The 25,946-nt window shown below is 43.7% G+C and overlaps 1 protein-coding gene across 1 annotated transcript in view; it reads left to right on the top strand.

Annotated features, from left to right (window-relative positions):
- CEMIP (cell migration inducing hyaluronan binding protein) overlaps positions 1-25,592 on the top strand; it is a 139,009-nt gene extending 113,417 nt beyond the window's left edge. Inside the window, exons 16-29 of the mRNA XM_019533705.1 lie at positions 45-173; positions 2,261-2,346; positions 4,968-5,099; positions 7,032-7,067; positions 7,173-7,328; positions 8,908-9,088; positions 10,766-10,981; positions 12,027-12,238; positions 12,706-12,891; positions 13,603-13,807; positions 15,186-15,272; positions 15,544-15,701; positions 19,495-19,595; positions 21,762-25,592. Coding sequence (XP_019389250.1) covers positions 45-173; positions 2,261-2,346; positions 4,968-5,099; positions 7,032-7,067; positions 7,173-7,328; positions 8,908-9,088; positions 10,766-10,981; positions 12,027-12,238; positions 12,706-12,891; positions 13,603-13,807; positions 15,186-15,272; positions 15,544-15,701; positions 19,495-19,595; positions 21,762-21,889 — 2,013 coding nt within the window. The 3' untranslated portion in view covers positions 21,890-25,592. The remainder of the gene's footprint in view (positions 1-44; positions 174-2,260; positions 2,347-4,967; positions 5,100-7,031; positions 7,068-7,172; positions 7,329-8,907; positions 9,089-10,765; positions 10,982-12,026; positions 12,239-12,705; positions 12,892-13,602; positions 13,808-15,185; positions 15,273-15,543; positions 15,702-19,494; positions 19,596-21,761) is intronic.
- The last annotated feature ends 354 nt before the right edge of the window (positions 25,593-25,946 follow it).

The raw sequence follows: 25,946 nt of genomic DNA, 5'->3' as shown, positions 1-25,946 counted from the left end.
AAAAATGATAAAGTGAGGCTCAGACATTGTGCTCTCTTTTTCAGGAAACAGGATTTTGGTTTGTTTTGCACCACGTGCCCACGGGACCCTCTGCAGGGATGTATTCCCCAGGCTACTCGGAGCACGTTCCAATGGGGAAATTCTACAACAATCGGGCACATTCCAACAACCGAGTGAGTCTGCACATCATGGAAATAATGTCCTTGTCTAAAACACCATTTTCCTTCTCCAGTTTCCTGTGCCTGCAAGTTATTAATGCCTGTGATTTCTGATTTATCCCAAGTTATTACAAACCAATCTCCATCAGTTGCTTTATATACATTGGCTCCATATCATTAATTAGCTCCATATAAAATGGCCTGTATCCTAGAGTAATTGTGCTTACAGATTCAGCTTATGCTACCTTTACTTTAGCATACTTAGAGCATAGAAAAAGAAACCCTTTTTCGGGATCATGGGAGATAAGTAGTTCACATTTTTGTTCATCTCTAACGAGTCCATTTCTCTGCTGTTGCCCTTCTAAAATGGTGCCTCTAGTTGCATCTCCTGGCAGCCTGCCAAATTATACATCTCCACAGCCAATGTTGGCCATTGATCAGATAGCATCTGCAGGGGATAAAGAGTGTAATCTCAGCCTAATTACCTCCTAAATGTCTTCGCTTATTCATCCCAACATTCAGCACTCTGGCACTCAGTGAAAACCTGAGCTTGCGCCTGTTAGTTAATGCCTTTAGACAATGGCACATATTCAGATGGATAGTGAGAAGGGCTGAACTGGTCACGGAAATCAAAAAGGGCTGTGCACAGGCCACAGTAGAGTGGAAAGCCCTATGTTCTGTATGTACCACTTGCAGAAGTGATTGTCTTATCACGTGTACCAGTAGTGTAAACTTGGTTGGGTGGGAGGGATACCAGCCACAGGCATGGACTTAGAGGGGATGCCAGAATGATACCTCCCACCCTAGAGTCTTTGCTGCATCTGGAGCAGCCCTGCCACCTCTCACCATAGGAGCTGAGCTGCAGAAGCCCTGCACTGCCGACAATAGGAGCCATGTGCGGGGATGCAGTATGAGTAGCCCTGTGCTACCCAGCCCTAGAAGCCAAGTTAGAGAAACCCTGTGCTGCCTGACCATAGGAGCCAGGTGCAGGGACGCAGCAGGGGTCTTGAGTCCCCAAGACAGGTAAGACCCTCCTACAGCTGGAGGGTGCAGGGTTTCTTTCTCCAGCTGCGGGAGCACAGGACTGCTCCAGATGTGACAAAGCAGTGCCCTCTGCCCAAAGTTTTGCCCATGACGCTAACATTTATACTTACACCTCTGATTCGTATGAGTGTAGATCTGAGGAGCCCTTGTCACAGACGAGAGCATCAGCCTGGAAAGCTAGACTGATAGAGGAGGGGACGCCTGGAAGGCCTGGCTGCACCAGCTCAGTTCTGCCTCGTGAGGCAGCCGCTCCTCATACGCCCCCTACCAGATCAGAACTCGTGTCACCGGACATGCGCCAGTAAACTCTCTCTCAGACAAGTTTACAGGCGTACACCCAGGTCCGCAAGAAGGTGGCTATCTTCCGTCCATTTCAGGATGTAATGCACATGGAGCATGCTTTATCACACTGCTCCCTGGCACAGTGCTGAGGTGGTATAGGCACGCCTGGAGTGGTTGATAACATGCTACCATCTTCAGAAGTACAGGTTCAGGGTAAGCACTTCTGGGCATGTTTTCACAGCCAAACCACTTATGTGTCAGTGAGAATGGTTCTTTACTCAGCAACATCTTGATACTTGTGATACTTCCCTCAACATTGGTTGTAACCATTGTAATGCAATACAAAGATGCCTCGTTAGTGACTAAATGTGGGCTGCTCCAAAAATGGGAGAAGTGAGGCACCTAGAGTGGTTCTGGTGAGAGCTGGTGAAGTTGAAGGGAGTAACATTGCACTGAAGTGATTGTCAAGGTAACTTAACAGCAGCAACAGCACAAATCTGATCCTTTGCTCCCTGATGGAAATCTCAGATGTGCGCTCTAAACAGTGCATTGTCTTTCTTCAGCAATTGGTGCTGGTGTATATAGGACTTCAGCATGTTTCCTCAGTAAATTTGAAAGCTCTTTACAAAGGAGGCTGGTATCATTTTCTGTATCAGTAAAATGGAGGGTGCAGAGGGAAAGGGACTTAACCAAAGTTACTTCATCTGAAAATTTGCCCCTTAAATTTAAATATAAAGGGTGTGCATTCATTACAGAGACTCTTTTTATTTCCTCAGGCTGGAATGATGATTGATAATGGGGTCAAAACCACACCAGCATCGGCTAAGGACAAAAGGCCTATCCTGACGATGATTTCTGGGAGGTAATACAGTTACTGTGGTTTAGATCAAGTTCTGTATGGTACAGACTGAGAGCTGGGCCCTGGGAGGAGCGGGGAGCTGCAGTTACTTAAGTGGGTATTGTGTCAAGTTCTTATTGAGCAAAGGGCTTCCACTTTACCACTAACTTTTCTTCCCATCGTTTTTCAGCACAAAGTTCCCAGAACCCCTACAGGCAAGAAAGCCCTTTCTGTTCATTTCTGAATTAAGATGGAACAGATATTATGTGCACTCTGTGGTGTCTGTAATGTTCTTTATAGATCCTTATAGAGCTTATAGAAATGAGAAAATGCTGTGTGGGCAGTTAATGCCAATTGGGTAAAAATTGCTGCAAGAGTTTCCCAGGAATGGGAAATGAAGTGACATCTAGGAGGAAAAAAGTGCTGAGTTTTCTTATTCTTCAGGTCCCTGTTTGAAGTGGACATGCTCACATTGTCAATCTTACATTTTTTTAAAATTTCATTTGCCATAAAGGTTCAAATCTGAAAATACAACAGCAACTGTGTGTATAAAGCAACTCCACCATTCCACTAATGTGCTTGGCTCACTGCAAGTTTTAATAAAACCCATTTAAATTTCCTTAAAAGACTAATTGCTAAAATATATCACATTAGCAGATCTCAACAGCTGCTGAGAGCAATTCGATATAAGCAAAAGGGCTTTGTGCAGCCAAAAGGAAAGGTTGCTCGCACATAGCTCTGTCTGGATCTTAGTTCAGACTCCCAACCCGGGGAAAGACAAGTGACTCAAACGTTCTCACTTTTCCTTCCAAATAGGCCAGTAACCTGCAGGTATACTCCTCCATGGCTGGGTTTCTTTACAAATCCTGTGTGGAGGACAGATACCCATTGAACATAATTTGCTCAGTGGGAATAAGCTGTATATTTTTTTCACTTGCTCCTTGCCACTGTGTATGAATTGCATTGTTGGATCTGAGGCTTCAGAAGCTCTACGTTTTCATCTGTGACACCATCACCCACCTAAGCATGAACAAGCACAATAGTTGCTTTTTTTTTTTTTTTTTTTTTTTTTACAAGACAGCCTAAGATGATTGCTCCATAAACATGAATATTTTAACACTTTATTAAAACCTCAGAATTTGACTGACAGTTTGAGGCTGCCTTTTCTTATATTAGAGCACATACCTTGGAAAATGTGTTCCTGTTTCAGGCGCAATAGCTGATGATAAAAGGCTTATGCAATTCCTGCTTTCGTATATAAGGGTAGAAATGATCTCTAATATCATAACAGTTCATGGTACAACATTGTGGAATTCAGTGGGAAAGAAGCTGAGCTGAACTCATAAACATAGAGCAATGATCCTCAACCAGGATGACTCAGTACCCTGAGATGTCTCGAAATCCTTTGAAGGGTGCTGCAGGGTGCTATACCATGTTAGCACTGTTAAGCATGCAAGTATGATTCACAAATTAACCCCAGAAATTTCAAATAGGAATCCATAGTAGTAAAACCATTCTGACTTGTTGTACTTTGAGGTCTTTGCCACAGAAGAATTGCTTTATTCTTTTTCTGTAGTCCAAAAACAAATGAACACTAAGAGCTTGCATTTTCTGAGCAGTGCCTTGAGTCTATCGCAAGGTACCTTAAGTCTAAAAAGGTTGAGAACCACCGCTTTACTATGAGCTTTTACTTTTCTTTCAGTAGAAGCAGTATAAATCCAAGCTCAATCCAACCTCTAGAACTACGGTAATAGAAGCAGCCAAAACAACATTCATTTACTGGAACGTTATGATCCACATGCTCAATTTTAGACTGATATGATGGTTTCTTAAGCGAAACAAAATGCTATAGACTTTCTGTTAGTGATTTGACAGCACAGCCTGATTACATATTTCTGAACCAGGAATTTTAATCTCAGGGCCATCCACTGTTGGCATCAAACTGGATATTAATCGGTCAGGGACTTGAAGCCGCATTATATCTGACAGAAGAGGCTCTGTCAGTAATGAAAAGGAGAGCTGCCCCCAGAGGAGCAGGCATACATGACAACCGAACTGAACGCCATTGTAGCAGGTCTCATTCTGAGGCTGGCAGCAGGGTGGAGGCTGGCACACAACAGCTGTGGAGCCGCTTTTCTGCAGCTTCCATTGGTCTCACTTGTTGCCCTGTCTCACCAAGCCAATGTTTCATCCTGCCTGAGAATGTCAAAGCTAATAAATCTGCTTCAAAGCAGATCTGTGGCCTGGCTGATGTGTAGTAGGGTGAGCACAGAAGATGCCTCCATCTTGCCAAAATTATTCCATTTTTCAGTGCCATCTTTACTTTTCCCCAGAAAGCCCAGTGAGCCTGTAAAGCTCAGGGCCCCGGCAGATCCAGAGCTGAACATGGTTATAAGAAACAAATTAAGCATTTATGTGGATAACAGGACTATCCTGAAATGCAGTTATCTCACAATTGCAGAGTTGCTTGTGCCTTCCTGGGTGGCAGTACCAGCTGCTGTCAAGGACAGGCTATTAGCTTAGATGACGCAGGCCTGAACAGAAATAATGCCAACAAACACTGAACATGTAGGTACAGCAGCAGCTGGTCATTGGGCAAGAATGCCTTCCATTGCCAACAGCTTCTTCTTTTCTTGTGGTTCCAGGTATAGCCCGCACAAAGATGCCGACCCTTTGAAGCCAAGAGAGCCTGCCATAATTAAACACTTTATTGCCTACAAGAACCAGGATCACGGGGCCTGGCTGAGGGGTGGAGACGTGTGGCTGGATAACTGCCAGTAAGTTTTACGTTGTTTCAGCCCAAGGAGCTCAAATTGGAATTTATGACAAGCATAACTGTGGTTCAGACTATTTATATTGCTTTGCACCTTTCATATGGTCAAGATTAAAATAAAAACGAAACATTAAGAAAGCACAAGCATTATTTTCTGTAAACAAAACTGGTTTTGTCTAAAGTGAAAGGTCCGTCTGATTGTTTTGCCTGTGATCCTGTACAGAGTTTCAAAGCAGCAAAAAGTGACTCAAATAAACAATTCTCCATGAAAAATGAAAGAGCTTGGGAAAAAAATGACCTAAGCTTGGGGTCATAGTTCAGTTTTATGTGGTTTACTGTTATGCTGAATAAGCCAGTACCCAAGATGCTATGCCTCACAGGAGGGAGAGAGAGAGGAATTGGGCAAAGGCACATTGTAGGCTCTTTGAAAGTGGCTTCCTGTGCTGCTGAGAACAAACCCTTTTAACACTTGGGAACACATGATCTTCTACAGTTTCTGCTGCTGATCCAGACTCTTGATATCAATGTCAATTAAAGGGGGAAAAAAGTAAAAGGCTAGTTTACACGGCACATTGCAGCACCCTAGTATGAATGTCAGTAATTTCTTTATATAGTATCCAATTGCCTTACCTTAAAATGACCCAGGCCTTTTAAAGTGACCATTAGCTCTAAACTGGCCTTAGTGACCTGGTGAGATTAGCAAGAGAGTGAGTCGGAATCGACAGCAAGGTAATAGCCGGGCTTCTTCTTGTTTGTTCTGCATCTGAACTTATGAACCAGAAATGTCTAGCATTCCAAAGGCAATGAATTCTGCCGTTTCGGATCAGCTGCGTGTGTTTTAGAAGCTCGCGTTGCTGAGTGCAATACCGAGGTTTCTTAAAGAGTTCATACGTGTCTCCCTGTTACCAGTTTCCAGCAGGGTCCTTTGGAGAGAATCTGAATGGGGAATGTAGGCATCAAGCTGGGATTGTTTTTATAGCTGCAGTCATTTTCATTTCTGCTGCTACAATAAGACCTATGTATTATATTACTAAAACAGATCTTGATGTGCCGTGCACATTTCTGGGGCTGCAGCAATAATAAATAAAAGCCATATAGCCTGTAATGTGCTGCCACCTAGGGACAGAATCAAGATGAGATGATGTTTGTTCTGCTTTACACTGATTGTGTGAGAGAGGGAACGAGTGTGAAGTTCTAGCAACATGTTATAAAAATGATAATCATGTCAGCACACAAGAGACGTGGGCTCAAGCTACAAAATTAAAACTGGATTCTGACTTCCTCACAGTTTAGTAGGGGCTCAGGGGAATGTTTGAATCTGGAGTCATGGTTTAGCCCATTATAAAACCAGAGCCATTTGCAAAATTAAGATCCGGATCCAAACCTGGGTGCTATTGTGATCCAAGTTTTCTTATTCAGGTCCATCCCCTATTTCTGTCCAATTTCTGATAAAATAGAATTCAAAACCTTTCTCCTTATGCAACATTTGTCCCTTTATAAATTGCTCCATGGAAAGCCAATGTGAATAATAAACAGAGATGTGCCTAGGGCAGAGAATTATGAAATAACAGAAACTAGTCTGAGACAGAGACAAACGTGCGGTCTTTGCATAACTGTGAAAGGATTGTGGCATACAGCTGAAAAAAGATAAGTCTCAGATAAGTCCCTTCCCCTGCAGTGTCAGGAGATCATTCTGGTGGACACTGGACAGTGGCTTCACTTGATCTCTACACCCCAAGTCATGTGATAAAACTAGAATGTGAATGAAATTGCTAAATCTACATTTCTGCACCACCTCCCTGTTAAAAGAAAGCAATCTCCTTCATGCTAGTTAATCCAAGTCCTCCTTGTTTTTACTACAAATCCCTGCTGGTTTGGATATCCGACGGCTAAACCTTGTGAAAAGCCTTATCTCCCCATTCTTCTCTTCTTGCAGGTTTGCGGACAATGGCATTGGCCTGACCTTGGCTAGGTAAGTGCCATTCATTTCCCGCTGGTTATCTTATTATTTGGACTAAAGAGTCCACAGTGGTTTGGCATAAGCAGCCCCAGTAATGTATGGCCTTGTCTCCCCTAGCGGTGGAACATTCCCGCACGACGATGGCTCAAAGCAAGAAATAAAGAATAGTCTCTTTGTCGGTGAAAGTGAAAACCTGGGAACAGAGACCATGGACAATGAAATCTGGGGACCTGGTGGCCTGGATCACAGAGGGAGGACCCTCCCTATAGGCCAGTAAGTTCCCTCCAGCACAAGCAAACAGTTCCTGTCCCTTTGTTGGTTTAGACTCCAGGCGGTTATATTTTTTCATCGCTCTTCAACGTAGTTTAAACAGATGGAATTTTACACGAAGCATTTTGGGTCATGTCTCTCATTTCCAAAGTCCTCTTTGTGCAGCTGCCGTCATATGATACCAAGACAATGTGGATACCCCCCTTTGTGAACTGGGCTGGGAAAGACTCCTGAAGAAGCAGGAGAGTTTACTAGCACGGGAAGCTTTGGGCAGGGGTGAGAAATGCCTGGACAATGTGGTGATCTCTACTCAAGTCAAGTATACACCATGTAGAACATCCCACTGAGCCCCTGCCCTGGGTTTTGTCAAGTAGGGGTGTGATGATAGCACTCCTCAGGGTACCTGCCACCACTGTAGTTGTACAGTCATGATTTTTGTGCTCTCATTACACTGCAGGTGAAGCTGGCATATGGCATCTTCCTTGGTTTAAGTGCTACAAATTGATTTTGCAAATACATCATGTTGTTGTTCTTAAAAAAGCAGTAGCTATCCTAAGAGCAGCCTGCAGTAAAGAAAGAACCTAAATATCATATCTTCCTACGTGCCCCTCCTCACTCTGCTTGTCAGTGGAAGCACAGGAGGTCCATCCTTCCGACACTATTGAAAGGATGTTCATTCAGTAATCAGCCCTACTGCCCTTTAGATAAAATTGTCTTCAGCCCATTGTCTTCAGTGGGAACTCAGTACGAACTTCCAGTGACAGGAAGTACTCACATGAGTGGCAAGGTTATCTGTAGAAAGACTCCTGTGAGAAAGGGATCAAACTCATTTCATTTTGAGTGAACCCTAATACTTCTTATGTGAGCTTGTTAAAGGGACAAGACATCACATTTGCTTAAAACAGAATGTGAGAAAAATACCTGTCTCTCTTAGCTGACATTTAAATGATCTCATTATTCACATGTTCTGGAGTTATCATCCAAGTTTGACTTTTACATTGGCAGGGGCAGTAGCTAACACTGGCAGCCTGCCACACCACTTGTGGTTCAGTCAGTTGGGGACAGGTGGACATTTCTGGTCGGTGAAGCCCTGTCCCCATCCCTCCCTCAACTGATGTGTGCCAGCTAACTTCAAACTGTATCCTACAGGCTGCATCATTTTTGCTTCTTTAAAGCTGATTTTTTTGGAGGCTTCCTCCTGCTTATGACTAGTTTCCAGGGGAAAATGTCTTGGGATCGTAGCACTGATGTTATTCAGACCCATTATGGGTTATCCTGCTACGCTACTTGTTTGAGATTCCAGTGAAGATATTTTCTATTTTGGTCAAGGCCTCGGCATCACTGAAAGTTCCTCCCGTCTAGTGGTCCAGACCAGATGACTATGGTCCATTCAGATGTGAGCAAATCTGAGCAGAATTCATAAGGAGAAAAGGATTTCCCAGACCACCCCCTCCCCCCCCACCCTTAGTGTCAGCTGGCTGGGTGTCCAAATCATGCAGGGTACTCATGGCTTCTGCCAACCAATTGTGACCAAATTGCTCTCTCTTTCTTTCTCTTCCCGTCCTCCCCAAACACGCTGTAGGGATTTCCCCATTCGTGGGATTCAGTTCTACGACGGGCCAATCAGCGTTGAGAACTGCACCTTCCGCAAGTTTGCTGCCCTGGAGGGCCGTCACACAAGTGCCCTGGCCTTCCGACTCAACAATGCCTGGCAGAGCTGCCCCAACAACAATGTCACAAACATTATCTTTGAAGATGTCCCGGTACGTTATTTCTTTGATCAGACTCTGCCTCTGGGTTTGGAGGATAAGATGGACTAGGTGAAAAAGATGACTCGGGTCCCGGCCCTTGAGAAAACTAACGTCATAACTGGAAGTTTAGTGTCCTAGCAGAGATGACCCTGGGGGTTTAGCAAATTACACATAAGTGACAGATGAGAAAACTGGCTTGGATGAAGTAACAAATGGACAAGCATGGCACAGCGGAGCTGAACGTACTTGCAAAAATGTTTAGCTTATTCATAAATATTATTTCCCTATTCCTGCATCTCTCTGTTCCTGTAGGCCTGTTTTCCCGCACGCTTCTCAGGATTAACGCCACTGAAATAAACAGAGCTGAGTTTGGTGTGAAGTGTTGGTGTAAAAGGGGAAAATTAAGCCCTCTTGTTTTCAGCTATTCTTGTAGAAGTCCTGGCCCAACCAGAAGCTGGAAATATTAATAAGGAACATCCCTTTGAGATATCCAGCCAAGATGGGCAGTCAAGAAAAATTCTACTCATTATTCATATTTGGATAATAAATTTATCATGCCTAATGGTGGCTCCTTTATGCAAGCTTCCTGCTCCTCTGGCCCCCCCAAGCAGGCTGCGCCTTAAACTGGAAGCAGAATAGCTCTTTATATGAGGCTAATTAGCACTGCTGAGTGGTAATGCCAATTAGTCTGTCCCATGCTGATTAGCTTCCCTGCCAAAAAAGCTGAGAAAAACAAACCCTCCCCTGAGTACCCCAAGCCCACTTTCTGGATTCCAAAAATGATTTTGATAGCCTCAATTTTTACCAAATAGCATGGGAAACAGTGCTTAAAAATCTGTGCCAAGCATCTAGATGGAAGATCAAAACTCCCTAGAAGTGTCAGACAGATCCATATTGCATCAGGTTGGCTTAGGACATTTTATTTATTTAACTTGGATACAAAACACTGGTCACAATTCACATGAGCAGCTGTATCTCAGGGGAGGCAATTGATTTGCTTCCAGTGTAAGCACAACCTTCTGTAGTGCATACACTTTTTTAAATAAGAGGATGAGATGAGAGAACTTGATCAGATAAGGCAACTTCCACCCTGAATCTTCCTCTGGTTCTTAAAATAAATCACCTTCTCTTCCCCAACTGCTAGGGCCAGGAGTGTAGGATGCTGGAAAGACCCGGGCAGGTGGAAAAACAGAGCTTCTGAGTGCATGACCCAGCTCTGCTTATCCTCCAGCACTCAGCTATGTACAGACAAAAGAAGGGCCATTCCAGTATCCTAGAATAAGTATCACTGAATTTCCTGCTAGTTGACAGGACCTTGCCAAAGGTAGCCACTGATTTTTTGGGTTCTTCCAGTTTCACATATCCACAGCCTGATTCCTACAGGAGCTGCCACTGGGCACCAGGCACTCCCACTGGCTTTCTGCAGAACCTTTGAAAACAAGCTATAAAGTGTCTCAGGATGGACACACAGAATGTATGGCCTTTTCTGAAACTATTAGATTCAATTAGATTGCATCACTTGTAAAAAGGCCAGCAAACCCTAAAGGCGCTGCTTGTTCAAATTACTGTGTTGCAGTGCTGGATAAAATAAAAAAATAGTTGTGTTGAGCTGTTCTAACAGCCAGAGCTGCCCTTCACCTAAAACACTAAGTATACTGGTATGTAAATGTGCATCTCTCTTCTGTTTAGATTACCTCAAGGGTGTTCTTTGGAGAACCTGGTCCTTGGTTCAATAAACTGAATATGGATGGTGACAAAACATCAGTTTTTCACGATGTAGATGGATCTGTGTCACAGTACCCTGGTTCATACCTGATAAAGGAAGATAACTGGTTAATCAAGCACCCAGACTGTATTGATGTACCAGACTGGAGGGGTTCAATCTGCAGTGGACACTATGCCCAGGTACATTACAATGCTGTCTTTGCTTTTGAGCATGGGGTTGAGAAGAGATGAATATTCTGATATTTAAAATCTTTTGGTATTAGGAGCTTGAACTCATGAGCAGTGAAGTTTCAGAATTTCATGCACTTTTTAGGATGCTATAGCATTTAACAGGGCATCTGTTTGTGTACTCTTGCACACAGAAAGGAGTTGCCCATAAATACTGTGGTCCATTTTGGGGTGCTCTTTACAACCTTTAATCCCAAATATTCAACAGCAAAGATAACACCTTTCAGTTCTGCAGCATCTCCCATCTCAAGATCTCCAAGCACTTCCTGAGCACTACTGAGTTAAGCTGCACAAACTGACTGTGAGGCAGGGAAGGGTTATCTTCCTCCTTTCTGTGGAGGAAAGTGTATCACAGAGAGTTTCCCGTAGGCTCATAGGAAACCTGCTCTGGAATCAAAATTACAATCCAGATCTCCTGACTTCCTGTCCTGCGATTTAACCACAAAAAAACATTTTTCCTGCCACAAAGACTCTCCCTCATGCCTCTGCTTACAGCCAGCCCTTCACTTTCTTTTCCGTAAGGTGATTTTTTTTAGCTTTGTCTTGGGTGTTGCCAGTGTATTTTTAAAGTAATATCCTCAAAGCCATCTTGTAACCACTGCTGTGGTTTTCCTACCTTTTACAGATAGAAGCTCCTTACTTAGCTCCTATTTATCTAAAAGTCAGATCTCTGGTGGTGAAGCTTATTCCTGGGTGGAGGGTCAGCACAAGGTCTGTGACACTACAATTCTGCTGAATGTTCTTTGGGTGTCTTTGTTAGTGCTTTGTGTGCCTGCAGGTCATGAGAAGATAAATGTATTTCTCAAGCACTGCTGAAAATAAACTGCAAGACATTGAATATACAGATGCAGATATACAGCCAGATTCCCAGCTGAGGTGCATCAGTGCAGCTCTGCTGAAGTCAAAGAAACTATGATGATTTACTCTACTGAGTATCTGCCTCTGAAATATTTGACTGTATCTCATTGAACCATTTGTGGCTGTTCTCCTGATCTAGATATACATCCAGGCCTACAAGCCAGCCAACTCGCAAATGAAAATCATAAAGAATGACTCTCCTGATCGTCCTCTTTCCTTGGAGGGGGCTTTAAGCAAAAGCACTCATTACCAGCAGTACCAGCCAGTTATAACCCTGAGGAAAGGTTACACCGTGCATTGGGACAAGGCAGCCCCCGAGGAACTGACAATATGGCTCATCAACTTCAACAAGTGAGTGATCCCTCGAACTCTTAACCCATGAGACCAGAATTCCAAGATGCTAATGTAGCTGAGCATTTTTAAAGAATGAGGTTATTGCCATAGTCATGAGCTAAGTTAATTATCCAGCCCACTCTGAGCTGCACCATCTTTTCACTCTTCATCTCAAATTTGTATGTCTCCCAAGATACGTACCGAAAGGTAACAAAAAGGTCTAGGACCAAACTCATCTCTGGTGAATACAAGCCAATGGCATTACATCAGGAATAGGCCTGGCCTGAATTACCTAGCTAACTGATTGATGTTATCTGCAAGTTAAATCTAAATGAGATTGTGTTGGTTCATCTACTACATTTTTAACCGGCTACGAAAGAATTAGGTTACATCTCAGATTGAACTATTTAACTTGGCTTATGGCATGCCCAGGAAAGTCATAGTCATATGTCAATGTGGTATAATGCGGGTCTTTCCTATTTTAGGAACGACTGGATTCAAGTAGGGTTTTGCTACCCTAAAAAAACAACGTTTTCCATCCTCTCAGACATCCACAATCGTCTCTTGAAACAAACATACAAAACAGGCACCTTCTACAGGACTCTGCAGATGGACAAACTGGAATACAGATACCCTACCAAGGGATACTACTACTGGGACGAGGACACTGGGTAAGGAGACAGCTGTTGTCCATCTGGACTGATAGATGAGAAAAACATCTGAAGCAGAAATTGTTTTGGCTCACACCACCATGCAAGTACAAACTGGAAGCTCAACAAAAACAGACTCCTCATGAGCAGCATTTCATATCCCTATGACTCATGGGGCTGCCACTCAGTCACAATCTCCCAGGCCCTGCCACTTGCTGCCTGTGCCAAAAGAATGCAAATTAGGTTAGAAGCAGAAGAAAGAGACACGCCCAACTCAGAAAATTAAGTTATGCTGCACCAGTGTAAAGCCCTTCTCTTTTTGCAAACGAGACCTAAAAACCTTAAACAGTAAGTCTCTCAGAGCATCAAGACAGTAATGCAGAGGGACCTAACACATTTAAACACTACATGTATTTTCTTGGAGATGTAGGACTCTTTCTTTTCCTTAAAAAATTAAGATTGTGTTAAAAGATGATTGATAGATTGAGTCACAAATCTACCAAAAAATGGCAAGTAGGTTTATGCATCTACATATATGTGCATATATTTATGTATACCCCAATGTGTGATTTAGCATAAATATCCTACTAGTTCGCCCTGGGATATTCTGCTAGTTCGCCCTAGATTACATGTGTTGCTAAAAGGCATTAAGTATTACTGTACTACCTCCTTTGCCTGTTAATGTTGGCATGTAACACCCAGCAATTGTGGGTTGATGCTTTCCTTTTACAGGTTGCTGTTTCTGAAACTGAAAGCGCAGAATGAGAAGGACAAGTTTGCCTTCTGCTCTGTCAAAGGCTGTGAAAGAATAAGGATCAAAGCAGTTATTCCCAAGAATGCTGGAATCAGTGACTGTACAGCTATGGCCTATCCCAAATACATTGAGACACCGATAGTAGATGTGCCAATGCCTAAGAAGTTACCCAACACTGGGCTGGTAAGTGCCTGGTTTGCTTTTCTCGATGTTCTGTTCCTTTGTCAAGTGGTGGTTTAGCATGCATCCTTCCAGGTAGGCCTGGGACCAGCTCTACCAGATCAGTTTTATCCATTGTCTTCTGAAATACCCCAGCAATGCAAAAAGAGCTTGAATACAAGTAGAGAAAACAGATGCCTAAAAAACTTAGACAGCTGAAGCTGCAGCAGTTACTGTATTTACTCTCTGCTTCCCCCCAAATTTTTCCCCTTGCAGCCCTTTCCCCCTTGCCTTACTATCAGACCCTGCTCTCCCTGAGCACATGGAAGTGAGAAGAAAATTTGAAAACTATAATCTTGAAATCAAACAAAGCTGTACAAATGCATATATTACCCATGTACTTAGGTCATCCAGAATTGATGCATGTCAACCTTTTTTTAAAAATTGCTGCAAGTTTTAGCACAGGAACTCCATAAACACGCTTCTGAGCATCACTGTACTACATACAAGGAGCACAAACTATGCATGATACTGGTTCACAGCTAAAGGCTTGTGATTTACCATATAGTTCATTGGGCTGGGCCCCACCAGTCAACAGCATTTCAAGCTATGGTGGCCCCACCACTCAGCACGTGTGTGTGTGTGTGTGTGTGTGTGTGTGTGTGTGTGTGTGTGTGTACTTCACATACCACCCCAGAAAAAATCCAGGTGCTAATTAGCCCCCAGTCATGGCTGGAACTGGGTGTTCTTGTCATAAGTCCTGTGATGCTCCAAAAATTTATATACCGATGAGGTGCAGGGCAACGTGGTTCAGCTTCATCTCCTGGAGCCACACTAATCATATGCAACAGGCTGAGAGGAGGGGTTGACAAAGCAATTCTCAGTGAGCTGTTTGGGGCCCTTTTTGTTAACGCTTGCCTGCATTAGAGGCTGGTGAAGAAACAGGAATAATTGGAAATAGGAAAGAAAGGCACACCTCGCCTGTGGCAGCTACTTCTGCCCATTACATACACAAGGCCAGGGAGGAGAGTGTGTAGCTTCATGTCTCCTTTGCATACCAAGCCTTGTGCTTAACCTCATGTCTTCTAAGACATGGCCATTTTTGGTCCCAGTCATCCTTGTTGCCTTTCTCACTTGGAGTAGGCCTGCAGAGGTTAGGCCTCAGGCAGTGACATATTGCTGTGCACAATGGAAACCAGCAAACATTAATGTGGATGGGCTGAATACAGAAATTACGATTTTGTCCAGATCTCATTATCAATGTCATTTGGCAAGACACAACATATTAGGTACCTGATTTGCTGATGAAACTGGTCTAGTTTGAAAAGCTTTCTGATAATGAAGCATTTGGGAATGTACAAAGCCTCTAAACACTTTATTCTTCTCTTCTGTGTGTGAGCAGATGTATAAAGACCATTTCCTAGAGGTGAAAATAGAAACCTACACAACAAGATACTTCCACCTGACGGATGACTTCGCATATATCGAGGTAGGGGGTTTCTCTCATCCAGGCTCGCTAGCCTTTTAAACAAAGGAGTGAAATTTCACTCCTTTTTTACCTAGAACATATGTAGGAAGCTACCACTAAAGTTTGGTAGGCTGTAGATTCAAGTCCACCCAAGCAAAGAGATGAGGAGTATTGTTCCTTGAAGCAAAACAATGCTGTTACGCATATGTTATAAAATGTCTTAGAGTGCATTGTTATGCCTTTGGATTTCTTTGATTCGCCAAGTATTTCCTTTTATTTTTCTTTTCTGCAGGCTGATGGCAAGAAGATTTTCCTCACTGAGGATGGAATCCAAGTAGTTGTGATTGAAGGGCAAAATGGAAAAATTGTCAACCAAAAAAGTTTCAAAAACGCTATTCTCCAGGGAATCCCAGCACAGATAGACCAGTATGTCACCAACATCAAAGACAAGTGAGTAAATAATCCAGTGCTCAAGAAAAAAGTAACACATAGACACACTCATCAGACATTAATCTTTTTTCCAGCCCTGGTCACCAAACATGAACCAGAGTTGCACAACATTTCATGCCATGGTTCAGTATCCACTGGCTCCAGCCAAGTCCAAAAGCTGAATTCCAAAGTAGGTCAAAAGCATGGACTGTAAATCCTTAAACAACCTGTCAGGACTTTATCATTGCATAAGCTACAGATGCTCATACCCTCTGTTTTTTATTGTCTGCATATTCTGTTGGTTATCTGCAGATTCCATTAATACAGTACATGAGCAGTCCATGCACATGTTGAGTGCCCAGACACATGGGCTGCATATTATTATTGCTGTAAACATTGTAGCCAGAGATCCAGAGTCATGCAGCTAGTACAGCGAGTACCCAACATGTTCCAAGCACCTGTATGCTGGAGGGTAGCAATCTATTCAGGTTGAATACTAATAAAAAGCATAATGAATGATACTTCTTTTATTGAGGGCTGAGGGCTCCAGTCCTTTTTATTGGTGAGACTATATTAAATGCACTTTCTTGTTTAAAGGAGTGGCTACAATGTCTTGCTATGAGGTGAAAATTTAAATCCTACTCTGGACTCGTATCAAAAGTTGCTCCAGCTATAAGTGGATACCTGGTAGTTCAATCTGGAAAGCCAAAGGTAGTCAGATCTGATGCTGGCCACATCTCTTCCTTGTGTGCTGATTAAGAAACTAGTGTGCCTAAACCACACTGGCCCAGGGGGCAGTAAGGCTCAGGTGGTCCTTCCTTCTTGTTCAGTGTGTGTGTTCTCATCTGCAGTCTGATAACCAGAGCCATACTCCAGTTGGTGTGGGTGGTGCAGCTCCAGAGGGTGCCACACCACAAAGGGCACAGTCAAGCCAGAAAACTGTAAAGACATATTCATTAATATGTTCATTAGCTCTTATTTTCAGCAGTGCTAGTTAGCCAGGAGCATTGCTGTGCTGACATGGCCATGGCTATGCTATTTCTTTTTTAGAAGCTGGAGTACACTGAGCTAGCTCACTTATCTCTGCACAGTGCTGCCTTGCTTGGGGGGACATACCCACAGGACAGTGGTGGAGCACCGGGCCATGTGGAAGAGCACAATTTCTAGCCCAGCATCCTGCTGTGGGGCATGCCCTCCTAAGGGGGTATCCCAGTGAACTATGCCCTGCAGGGGGAACACCAGTGGGGGTGCTCACCCAGTGAAAAAAATCTCCTAGCATGAGTGTTGGTAACTAATATATATTCAGTGCAGAGAGCATTCCAGGCAGGTGGAGCACAAGGTAAAGCAGCCTGTTCTCTGCCTCCACTCCTGTTTGTACAGCGTTCCCAATTACTCTGTACCGCGACCCATTGGCGATGTGTAGGGGCTGCACGTGCACACCCTGAGCTTAGCATTGCACTGCCTGCAAAAAGGTGCTGCTGACTCTGCCAGCAGCGTCTGCAGGTGGTGCTTGCCTTCCTCCCCCCCTCCAGCCATTGCCAGCACTGCACCCACCTGCAGGAGCTCACCACTTGCCGGCGCCACACTCCCACTGCTGACAGCACTGCCGCTGCCTGTGGGAGCTCAGCGTGCCCGCCCCCCAGCCTCTGGGAGCATGCGGTGTCCACGCTGCAAACTGTGCCAACAGTCAAAGATCTTATGTTACCCCTGCTAAGGCACTTCCCTGAAACACAAACTTGTCTGTTTTCCTGCTTGATTACCCAGTGACCTGGTTTCAATAGGAAGATGCTCTCACTCTTGCCTGGCTCTGTGGAACAGCAGGATTCAAATCCCTTCAGAGGGAGATAAACCTAGGTTTCCCCTCTGGCAGGCCAGTAGGGAGTACTCCTGCTCTGAGCCACCTGCCTCACTGAGCCCAACCACCTTCCAGGCTCTGAGTGCCTCCCTGGGGGCACCTCATGTCTGACTGACCCCCTTCCTGGAGCACACCCACAAGCCTAGAGGTAACACCACCACCACCCAGGGTCTGGACTGATTTTGACCCTTTACCCCCTGGGAAACACAGGCCTAGTAGTCCTTGAGGGGTACTTAACCCACTGCAAGGACTTGGGGTGCTTTCCGCAGTCTGAAGCCCAATAGTGGTCTCTCTTAGTCAGTTGAACCAAGGGGACCCCAAGGCATAATCTAGACCCTCTTCCAATTAGTGTCTCATGCTAGGTACAGAGAACTTTATTGGTTACAAGGAGCAGGTTTGGAATAGGGTACAGGGTAGAGCATTATCAGAGAAAACCCTTAGCGCAAACAGTGGCATGGTAACCTTTGATCACACATCTGAGTTACTGCAGACTATATATCTAGTTAGATTTCAAGTAGCTTACCCACAAGTATCATCCAGAGGCAGGTGGAGATTCCCTCTGGGGGCAAGCAGTTCATTGAACATGAGTTTCAAGACAGAGAATGAGTTTCAGATGGCTCAGCTTCTCTCAGAGTCCTCATCATGGCTGCTGCTTCTCCTCCTGGGTAATCTTTAACTTTTATAGACCTTATGACCTCATTTACCTGACCCAATGAAGGCCAGCAGTTGTTGGCTGCCAGTCAACCAATTTGAAAGGCATCACTGGATGCTGGGTAGACTGACAGAGTCTCCAAATTGTCAGAAAGGTAATAAGCCTGATAGCAGAGTTTGGGAAGAGACTGAGATGGCATTGTGCCGCACCCCAGGGGCTCTCCTGTCCTGGGTAGGTGAGAGAGCTGATGGCAGGCAAATACAGCAAGCACTGCTAGTTGTGGCTGTTTACAGTTTGGGGGCTGTCTGTGCATCTGTGGTAGAGCTAGATCACAACAGATGGACTTAGGCACCTCTAGTGCAACACCAAATCACTTCCAAGCATGTGTGGAGAAATACACTTAGCTACACAGGGCAGAACTGTAGCTGTGTAATGTGTTTGGCCATGTATATGCAACACAGGCCATTACATGAGGCAAAGTATGATACTGTGGGGTGATGTAGACACCTAATAACTTTATACGAGTATAATGCATCTTGGCAGGGAATTATGTCTCCTCTGCTAGCTTCTTAACTACCCTGCATGTCCATGACAGTTAAGTATTTTTTTTTAGAAATTCAAAGCTCACAGCCCCTAATCCAGCAGTACATTTACAATGGGAGACTATTGGAAAGGGCCAGACCTGTAGCTAGAGCAGTTAAACACCTACATACCATTTATCTAGGACAGCCAAATGTCAGAAAAATGATGTCTTTTGTTATTAGTCTCTTTGAGCTATAGCTTTTCAGTTTTTCCCCCAAGGCTGACAAACTTATTAGTTCACTGCAGGAGTTCACTGCAGGCCAAGTATCGTCTTTTAAAATGAATTCAGTTTGTGATGAGTTCTCCCCACAAGACACCAAAAATAGCTCAAACTATTTTTAAGGCTCCCTGGCAGGAAAGGTTTTGAAAAAAAATAAAAGTTGCTAGAAAAGAAATGTGATTTAGAAGCAACAATGGGCATGTCTTACACGGGCATTAATCTGCTTTTGCTAATGCACATTAAATTTAGTACCTCCAATGTGAAGGTGCCTGTGCACAAGCTGGGAGGCTCCTCCAACACACTGTAATTACTGGAAAGCAAATTCGGAAAGCATGACTAGGAAAGCAAATGCGTGACTAAGTCACTGAAAATCAGACAAAAACAGCAAAAACATAAACCGCTGCTCATGAACTCACACAGATGACTGTCACCAATGTTTTAAGCATGCATGCAAAGGATGGTTGATCACTTTTCATTTGTTTAAAAATGTCATTGCTTTCTTTAGTTCTATAGTGCTGATGACCTCAAAGGGAAGATACCTTTCCAAAGGACCATGGATTAAAGTACTGGAAAAGCTTGGAGCTGAGAAAGGTTTAAAGTTAAAAGGTAACAGATTTCAAAACTGTAAAACAAAAACAGAAAATTTGCTTTACAGACTCTCCCGCTAAAACAGACCTTGCTTCTAACTGGACTCATTTGCTGGTGAGCAGGAAGCTTAGCTTCCTCCTCTGGGATGAGTTGGAAAAGCTGCCCAAATCCGTAGAGACCTCCAGTGCTGGATAGAGAAGGCATATAGACTGAGAAATAACCACGTTTTTACAATGTCTTGGGATTGGACAGATACTTATTTGCAAAAGTGTATTTACAGCAGTTTTGAAGAGAGTTGTTTATACTGTTCAGACATGGGAAAAAGTGCCTAGGGTAGTTGTCCTTACATAGGCTGGAAAGTGAAAATACTCAGAATCCCCGGGGTGTTTTCTAAATTATTGGACCATGTGGACATCTAAACCAGGAACAGTGACCGTCAGGTACAGCACGAGTTAACAGTCATATTAAACTTCCAAAGCCTCTTTGCTTTGCTCATGTGCATTTATTCCCTTCGTATCAGCTAACAATTTCATATCTGCCCAGCAATAATTTGCATCTCCAGTGCTGTGATTAACACAGAATTGTCCTGAGATCCCTCCTAAAAGGCTACACTTTTGATAGCATTTGTCAAACCAAGCTGTTGTTTATGAAAGCTTATGTGTCTCTGAATTAGCTGTTGTCTACATTAGCAAGGGTTTGCTTTGAGATAAAGGAAGCAGTAAGGGATAAAAGTAAAGCTGCCAACCAGTACCACAAGATGATTAGAAAAGAGTAGAGTATGTGTAGCTACAGAGGCAGAGTTAAATAAGTCTGACAATTTGGACCGCATAGTAAGGCTCCTGTTTATTGTGAGCCAGATTTAGGATGGATTTGGGCTAAAACAAGTTATTATAAATAGGGTTTTTTTTTAATAAAGGATTTTGAGATTAAGATTTGGGCTTCCCTCTGAATCGCTACTAAAGCTGAACATTTTAAAGTTTTTCATGAGAGAACTGTTCTGAAAAAATAATGTTTTGAGGTTGGCTAAAATATTTAGATTTCCATTTTTAACTTAAAAATATCTGTATAAAATAAAATAAAATATCTCAACATGAAAAGTCTTTTCAAAATGAAGAACTGAAACACTCCACTGCAAAAAACCGAAAGGTCAAAAGAGGACATTTCAGCCATGTCTAAACTCCCCTCTCTGCTATTCATGCTCTCCTCACCCTCTTGGCTTTTCTTCTCAAACACAAGTTGGGCAAACTCAGCATGATCCCACAAAGGGGGATGATTTTGGCAGAAATGCATATTCCACAAAATATTCAGTTCGTTTGCAATTTCTCGTACTGGCTTGGGTTGGATTGGGGTGGGGAGTGGGAGCAGAGCACAGATTATCTCTTTCTGTGTGTTTGTATAACGATAGCAGGGACTTTTGGATATAACCACAATATCACGAACAACAACAGTTTTTACTTTGTTACGCAGTAATTTTGGTTGGCTCCTGGAGCTCTTAACCCCTGGTTACTTCTAAGCACTTGTTATGCAGCTCAGAGTTACACCACTCCAGGGCAGGATTATCCCTGATCCGACACTACCTAACAGTACCCAGCTCCAGTTCCATTAAGATGTGGGCACTCCCCACAGATGTGCCACCCAAGTTGAAGTCCTCCAGTATCCCAGGATCTCTCATACTTCTACCTGCAGAGCAGGTATAGAAGCTTGCCCTGACTCACCAGCTCTACAGACACAATTCACAGCTCCTAATCCTGCCCCTGCTCACCAGGCCTCTAATGACTAGTCACAGGTGTGCAGGTGGGGGCAGCCAGAGAAGGTTTCTAGACTAAGGGTGTGACTAGCACTAACACCGATCAACATGTGTGCAGCCCACAGTGTAAGGTGTAACAAGGCCCTTTGTGGTTTAAATGGCATGACATGAAATTTTGTCTCCCCTTGTTTCCCTCTGTGAGGTTATAGTCTGCAATGTCTCAGCTGAGCTACTATTGCAAATACTTACTCTATGCAGTATGAGTATAAGGTTTTAATAAAGCTTCAGGACAAGAGAACTACTTTACCACTTGTAGACCCCCCCTTTCATACATCGTACGTAGCATCATAAAAGTGTGGCGCATGCATACACATAAGCAAGTGTCTTCCCAGCTTGCAGTCACACCATACCTCTCACTTATTGCTCTCGGTTTGCAGATAAAATGGCGTTCATTGGATTCAAAGGCAGCTTTCGGCCCATCTGGGTGAAACTCGTCACTGAGGACAATGCAGCCAAAATCTTTCAAGCTGTGCCAGTCCCTGTGGTGAAGAAAATGAAGTTATGAAGACACCACGCCTTGCCTTCTGACTCCTAGCACTGCCCCCTTAGAACAGGACTACTGACTCTGCCTCCGACAGACACACTGCCACCACTCTCCAGGGACGATTGTATTTTTTTTTATTGCTGTACTTAGAGAAACGTTATCGTAAGTGGTAGAGTGGTCACATGTGACAAAGAGCATTCCTTGTGCTGGATATTGTGTGTGATCATCGCAGCCTGACCTGTTAATCTGCTCCCTGAGAGCAGGTTCACCTTTATTTTTCTAAGCTCAGTATCTGGGACAAGATAAGTTCGTCTGTTGTTTTCACAGGTGTTGTGTTTTAGTGGTCTCCTCCAACTCCACACACTCCAACTACGTCCTGCCTGGACCTGCTTTGTGGGCCCATCAGCTGGGGATTTCTACACCAAACACACACAGCTGCTTCCCAGCCTTGGACTTTTCACATGGAGCTGATTGAATCCATCCTCTGGGTCTGTTTCTTTGTCTTGCTTGTTCTTACTGAGGGCACAATCAGCTACTTGCATAAAAGTGGAAATGCAAATTCAGAGGCTAGCTGAAAAAATCTGGGATAGAAAGTGTTAGTCTGTATCCAAAGGCCAGAAAATATGACCACATGGTAAGAACTGGCCTGAAAGCTTGTACCAGATTCTGTCAAACTCCTGCATGATCCCTCTGGCTTGTAAGTGGGGATTTACTAGGGAGTCATCCCACTTCAGCTGAAGAAGAGAGAGGGGATAGATTGAATATAAGTGAACAAAGGAAGGGTACAATAGAAGCCTCTCTTCCTTTCATTTCCATGGATCATTAGGTTTTGTTTTCAAGTAGCTGTTGTCAGGATTCTCTCGTTTTTTTTCCCCTCGCTAAGCAGCCACAGACCGGTGGAAAAGACCTGACAATAGGCACACCACAATTACTTAGCCTTTCCCTCAAATGTAAATCTTCAGGGCCAGCCTCTGGGCTCAGAGTAGCACAACAGCCACATTCACCTCTCTTGCTCATAGGCTGATTTTTCCCCAACACTATTCACTATTACTATTCCCTATTTCACTTCTACTAGGCAATGAGAAGTCAATCACATTCCCTGGAAAGTCAGTGAAGAAAAGGATAGGGCCCAATATTTTGTGCATTGCTGTGGTCTCTCCTGGCCTAGGGAAGGAGTACGTACTGGGCCCTAGAAGGAGCTAGTTCTTTACTAAGGGTAGGGTCATTGAGATGTAGGGGTCTTTGAGGACATCATGGACAGTTGTGCGGGACCTTCTGCAGCAGAAACTTTTCCTCCCAAAGTGAGGCAGCCCTTTGAATTTCCTACCACTTTTCTGCAAAACAGAATTTGCTAAATTAAAGAAAAATAATAAAAATAGAATGTTAATGAAAAATGAGTGCAGCCTAGGGCTGCTTGCCAGAACACCTCGTTAAGCTGGGAAGTTTATCTTAACCATATGAAGCGCTGTCAAGTGTTCAAATATTCACATGACACATTGCTATCTGCTCTCCAAAGATGTCATGCAGGCATCTTAAGTAGTTTCTGGCTATTTCAGTAATGCCAATATAAAAAAAAAGGGTCTCAAAGCAGCAAGTAAGCAAGCTGCCTTTAACAGTTGTGTTTGTCCCCATCAGCACCGTAAAACCAGTCTTGGTTTCCCAAGCCTAGGTTTGCCATTTTTTAAGTAATACTTTTGTGACTAAATTGCTCTTTCTTTCCCACTGTACCTAAAACGCCAGCTCTGAACGGGAAGAAAGCAGCAGTGATGCCATGCCCTGGTCCAAGCGTGGTCACTGTGCAGATGCTGAAGCCCATAAGCCCTGTCTTTGCTCGGAGACGCGGTGGCTCTGGGAGTCGGCTCTGAGCGGAGGTCAGGCCATCCTCCAGGTATTTGCCTCCACGATCTCTCCTGGGTTTTGAAACTGGAATTGTTCTTTTCAGCCTCCTAGCTGGTTTTTCACAAGGGAAAGCTGGTCTGTCTGTTTCAAAAGGATGCGGTTTCCCCCATTGTCCTTCCACCACTTCTCTAAACAAGTCATCACTGAAGGAATCCACCTTCCAGCATGCTTATTTTTGCTCCTTACCAAATCATGTCCCTTGTGCCATTGCCGCTGAGCACAGAGTGCATGGGCACAGTTCTCAAGAGCTTTCTCCCAGTGTCTTATGATGATTTGGGGTTTCCCCCCAAATCACAAACTATTCCTTAAAGAAGTTAGTCTCATTTACAGTTCAGCCTCGATTATCTGCGCCTCATAAATCTAAACATGCCCTGTCAGCCGAAGAGGGCCAGAACCCCAAGATCCATTAATCACGTTGAACAATCTTTTAATTTTTCAGACTTCTAATTATCTGAATGTATTCAGTGTACTTCATGCCATTCCCATGATCGAGGCAGCACTGTTGGTACAACCACACCACCCACTCTGTATTAGTAGAACACATGTGCAGCATAAAAGCCGAATGAAAGCTACAGGAAATGGGTCAAGCCTAGAACACACTTTTTGGGAAACATTTAAGTCTCAGGAAGAGATGCTTCAAAGTTTGGACATGGCCTCCTAAACATACCCTACTTTTACCCTACATTGATCTATCTAAGTAGGGCTTTATATTGTGCCTATTTGAAGAGCGGCAGGCATAGGACCCATTCACACCTCGTGGCGTATGAGCTGGCTGATCAGACCGCTTTGTTCAACTAATACCAGACGGCGAGGTGCCCTTGTACTGAAGTGCAGATGCTCATTTTCAAACTTCTGGAATTCTCAGGGTAAAATCATAAGACTTGGCTCTAGGAAATAAGGTCTACTTTTACGAAGACACCTATTAAAATAATGGTAAGCACATCTGTTTTTCGGTCATGTAAGGCTTGTCACACGGACCTGATTTGGGGGATGGATTGCTCCAAACACCGGGCACAGGGTGGCTAGACAGAGAATCCGGATGGTAGCAGAGCATAACAGGGCAGGCACTCCCCTGACGCACAAACCGCTCCCCTTGAGTTCAATGGGATGAAGCCAGTGCACAAATCTGAAGGCAGAACGTGGCCTAATCTCTTCCCCAATGCACAACAGTGCGGAGTCGCGTACATTTGAAAAAAAACGTGTGGGGATCCTACCAGTTGCATGTGTGCATCTCTGTGACTAGTGAAGTGACTGAGTGCTCGTGGCTTGTACAGTCTTTTACCTGTGCCTTCCCAAATGGCAAATATCCAATTTGTGAAGTTGTATTGCTCCAACTGTTCTCACATTTGCCTCTATATGAGATTGTCATTGTTTTAGGGCAATTTTTCTTTTTGCCTAGTTGATTTGTTTTGTCTCCGTTTGAATGCTTGTTTTACCTGTCGCCGAAATAGCTGGTCCTTTTTCGGAGCTAGATGTATAATGTTTTGTACATTTTCTTACTGACTTCACAATGAAAAAAAAATATATTTTCTATTTATTTATTATAAAGGCACTAAGAGAACTAAATCTGCAGACATATGAAGAGTTGTATTTAGATTCCAGCATTGTCCAAGCTGTTAGAGAGGTCAGAACCGTGTCTTTTCAGATAATCTGCTTTGCACTTGGAAGTTCCCTATGTCCATAGAATGTGGTAATGCATTGACTATTTTATGATGACAAAAGCTCCTGGAACATTAAGTTCAGGGATTTTTACTTACAACAGAATTAATCTGTAGTGGTTTGGAATACACAGCCTGTATCAGAATAAATATTCAATGCAACCTTATGACTCTGTCTCTTGGATTTTTCATTATAACTTGGTGAAAGGCCTGGTCTTAGAGGACGTGCCTTATTGACTGTATTGCTGCTTGTTCGCCCCTAGATAGTTTGCCTTTCTGTTAACTGGCAACAGGAACACTTTGCTTGACCCTTACTTTTAACAAGGGTAATACAATAAGAGTGAACAGGCAGTAGGAAAAAAATCTCCTGATCTTTTTTTAATGGGTAGTTAGGTCCCCCAATGAGCTTTTGATTATCAGGAAAGTTATTATGCTTCCATGTTACATTTTCCACTAGGGAGTTGTTCCAACTAAACAAACTCTGCTATAAAGCCTCTGGAGGCAGCATAACTAACATGAGA

The sequence above is a fragment of the Crocodylus porosus genome, unplaced genomic scaffold, assembly GCF_001723895.1.
Source record: "Crocodylus porosus isolate Cpor-Errol unplaced genomic scaffold, CroPor_comp1, whole genome shotgun sequence".
NCBI lineage: Eukaryota > Metazoa > Chordata > Crocodylia > Crocodylidae > Crocodylus > Crocodylus porosus.
The sequence above is the reverse complement of the archived record's forward strand: the minus strand, read 5'-3'. Positions and strand labels throughout refer to the sequence as shown.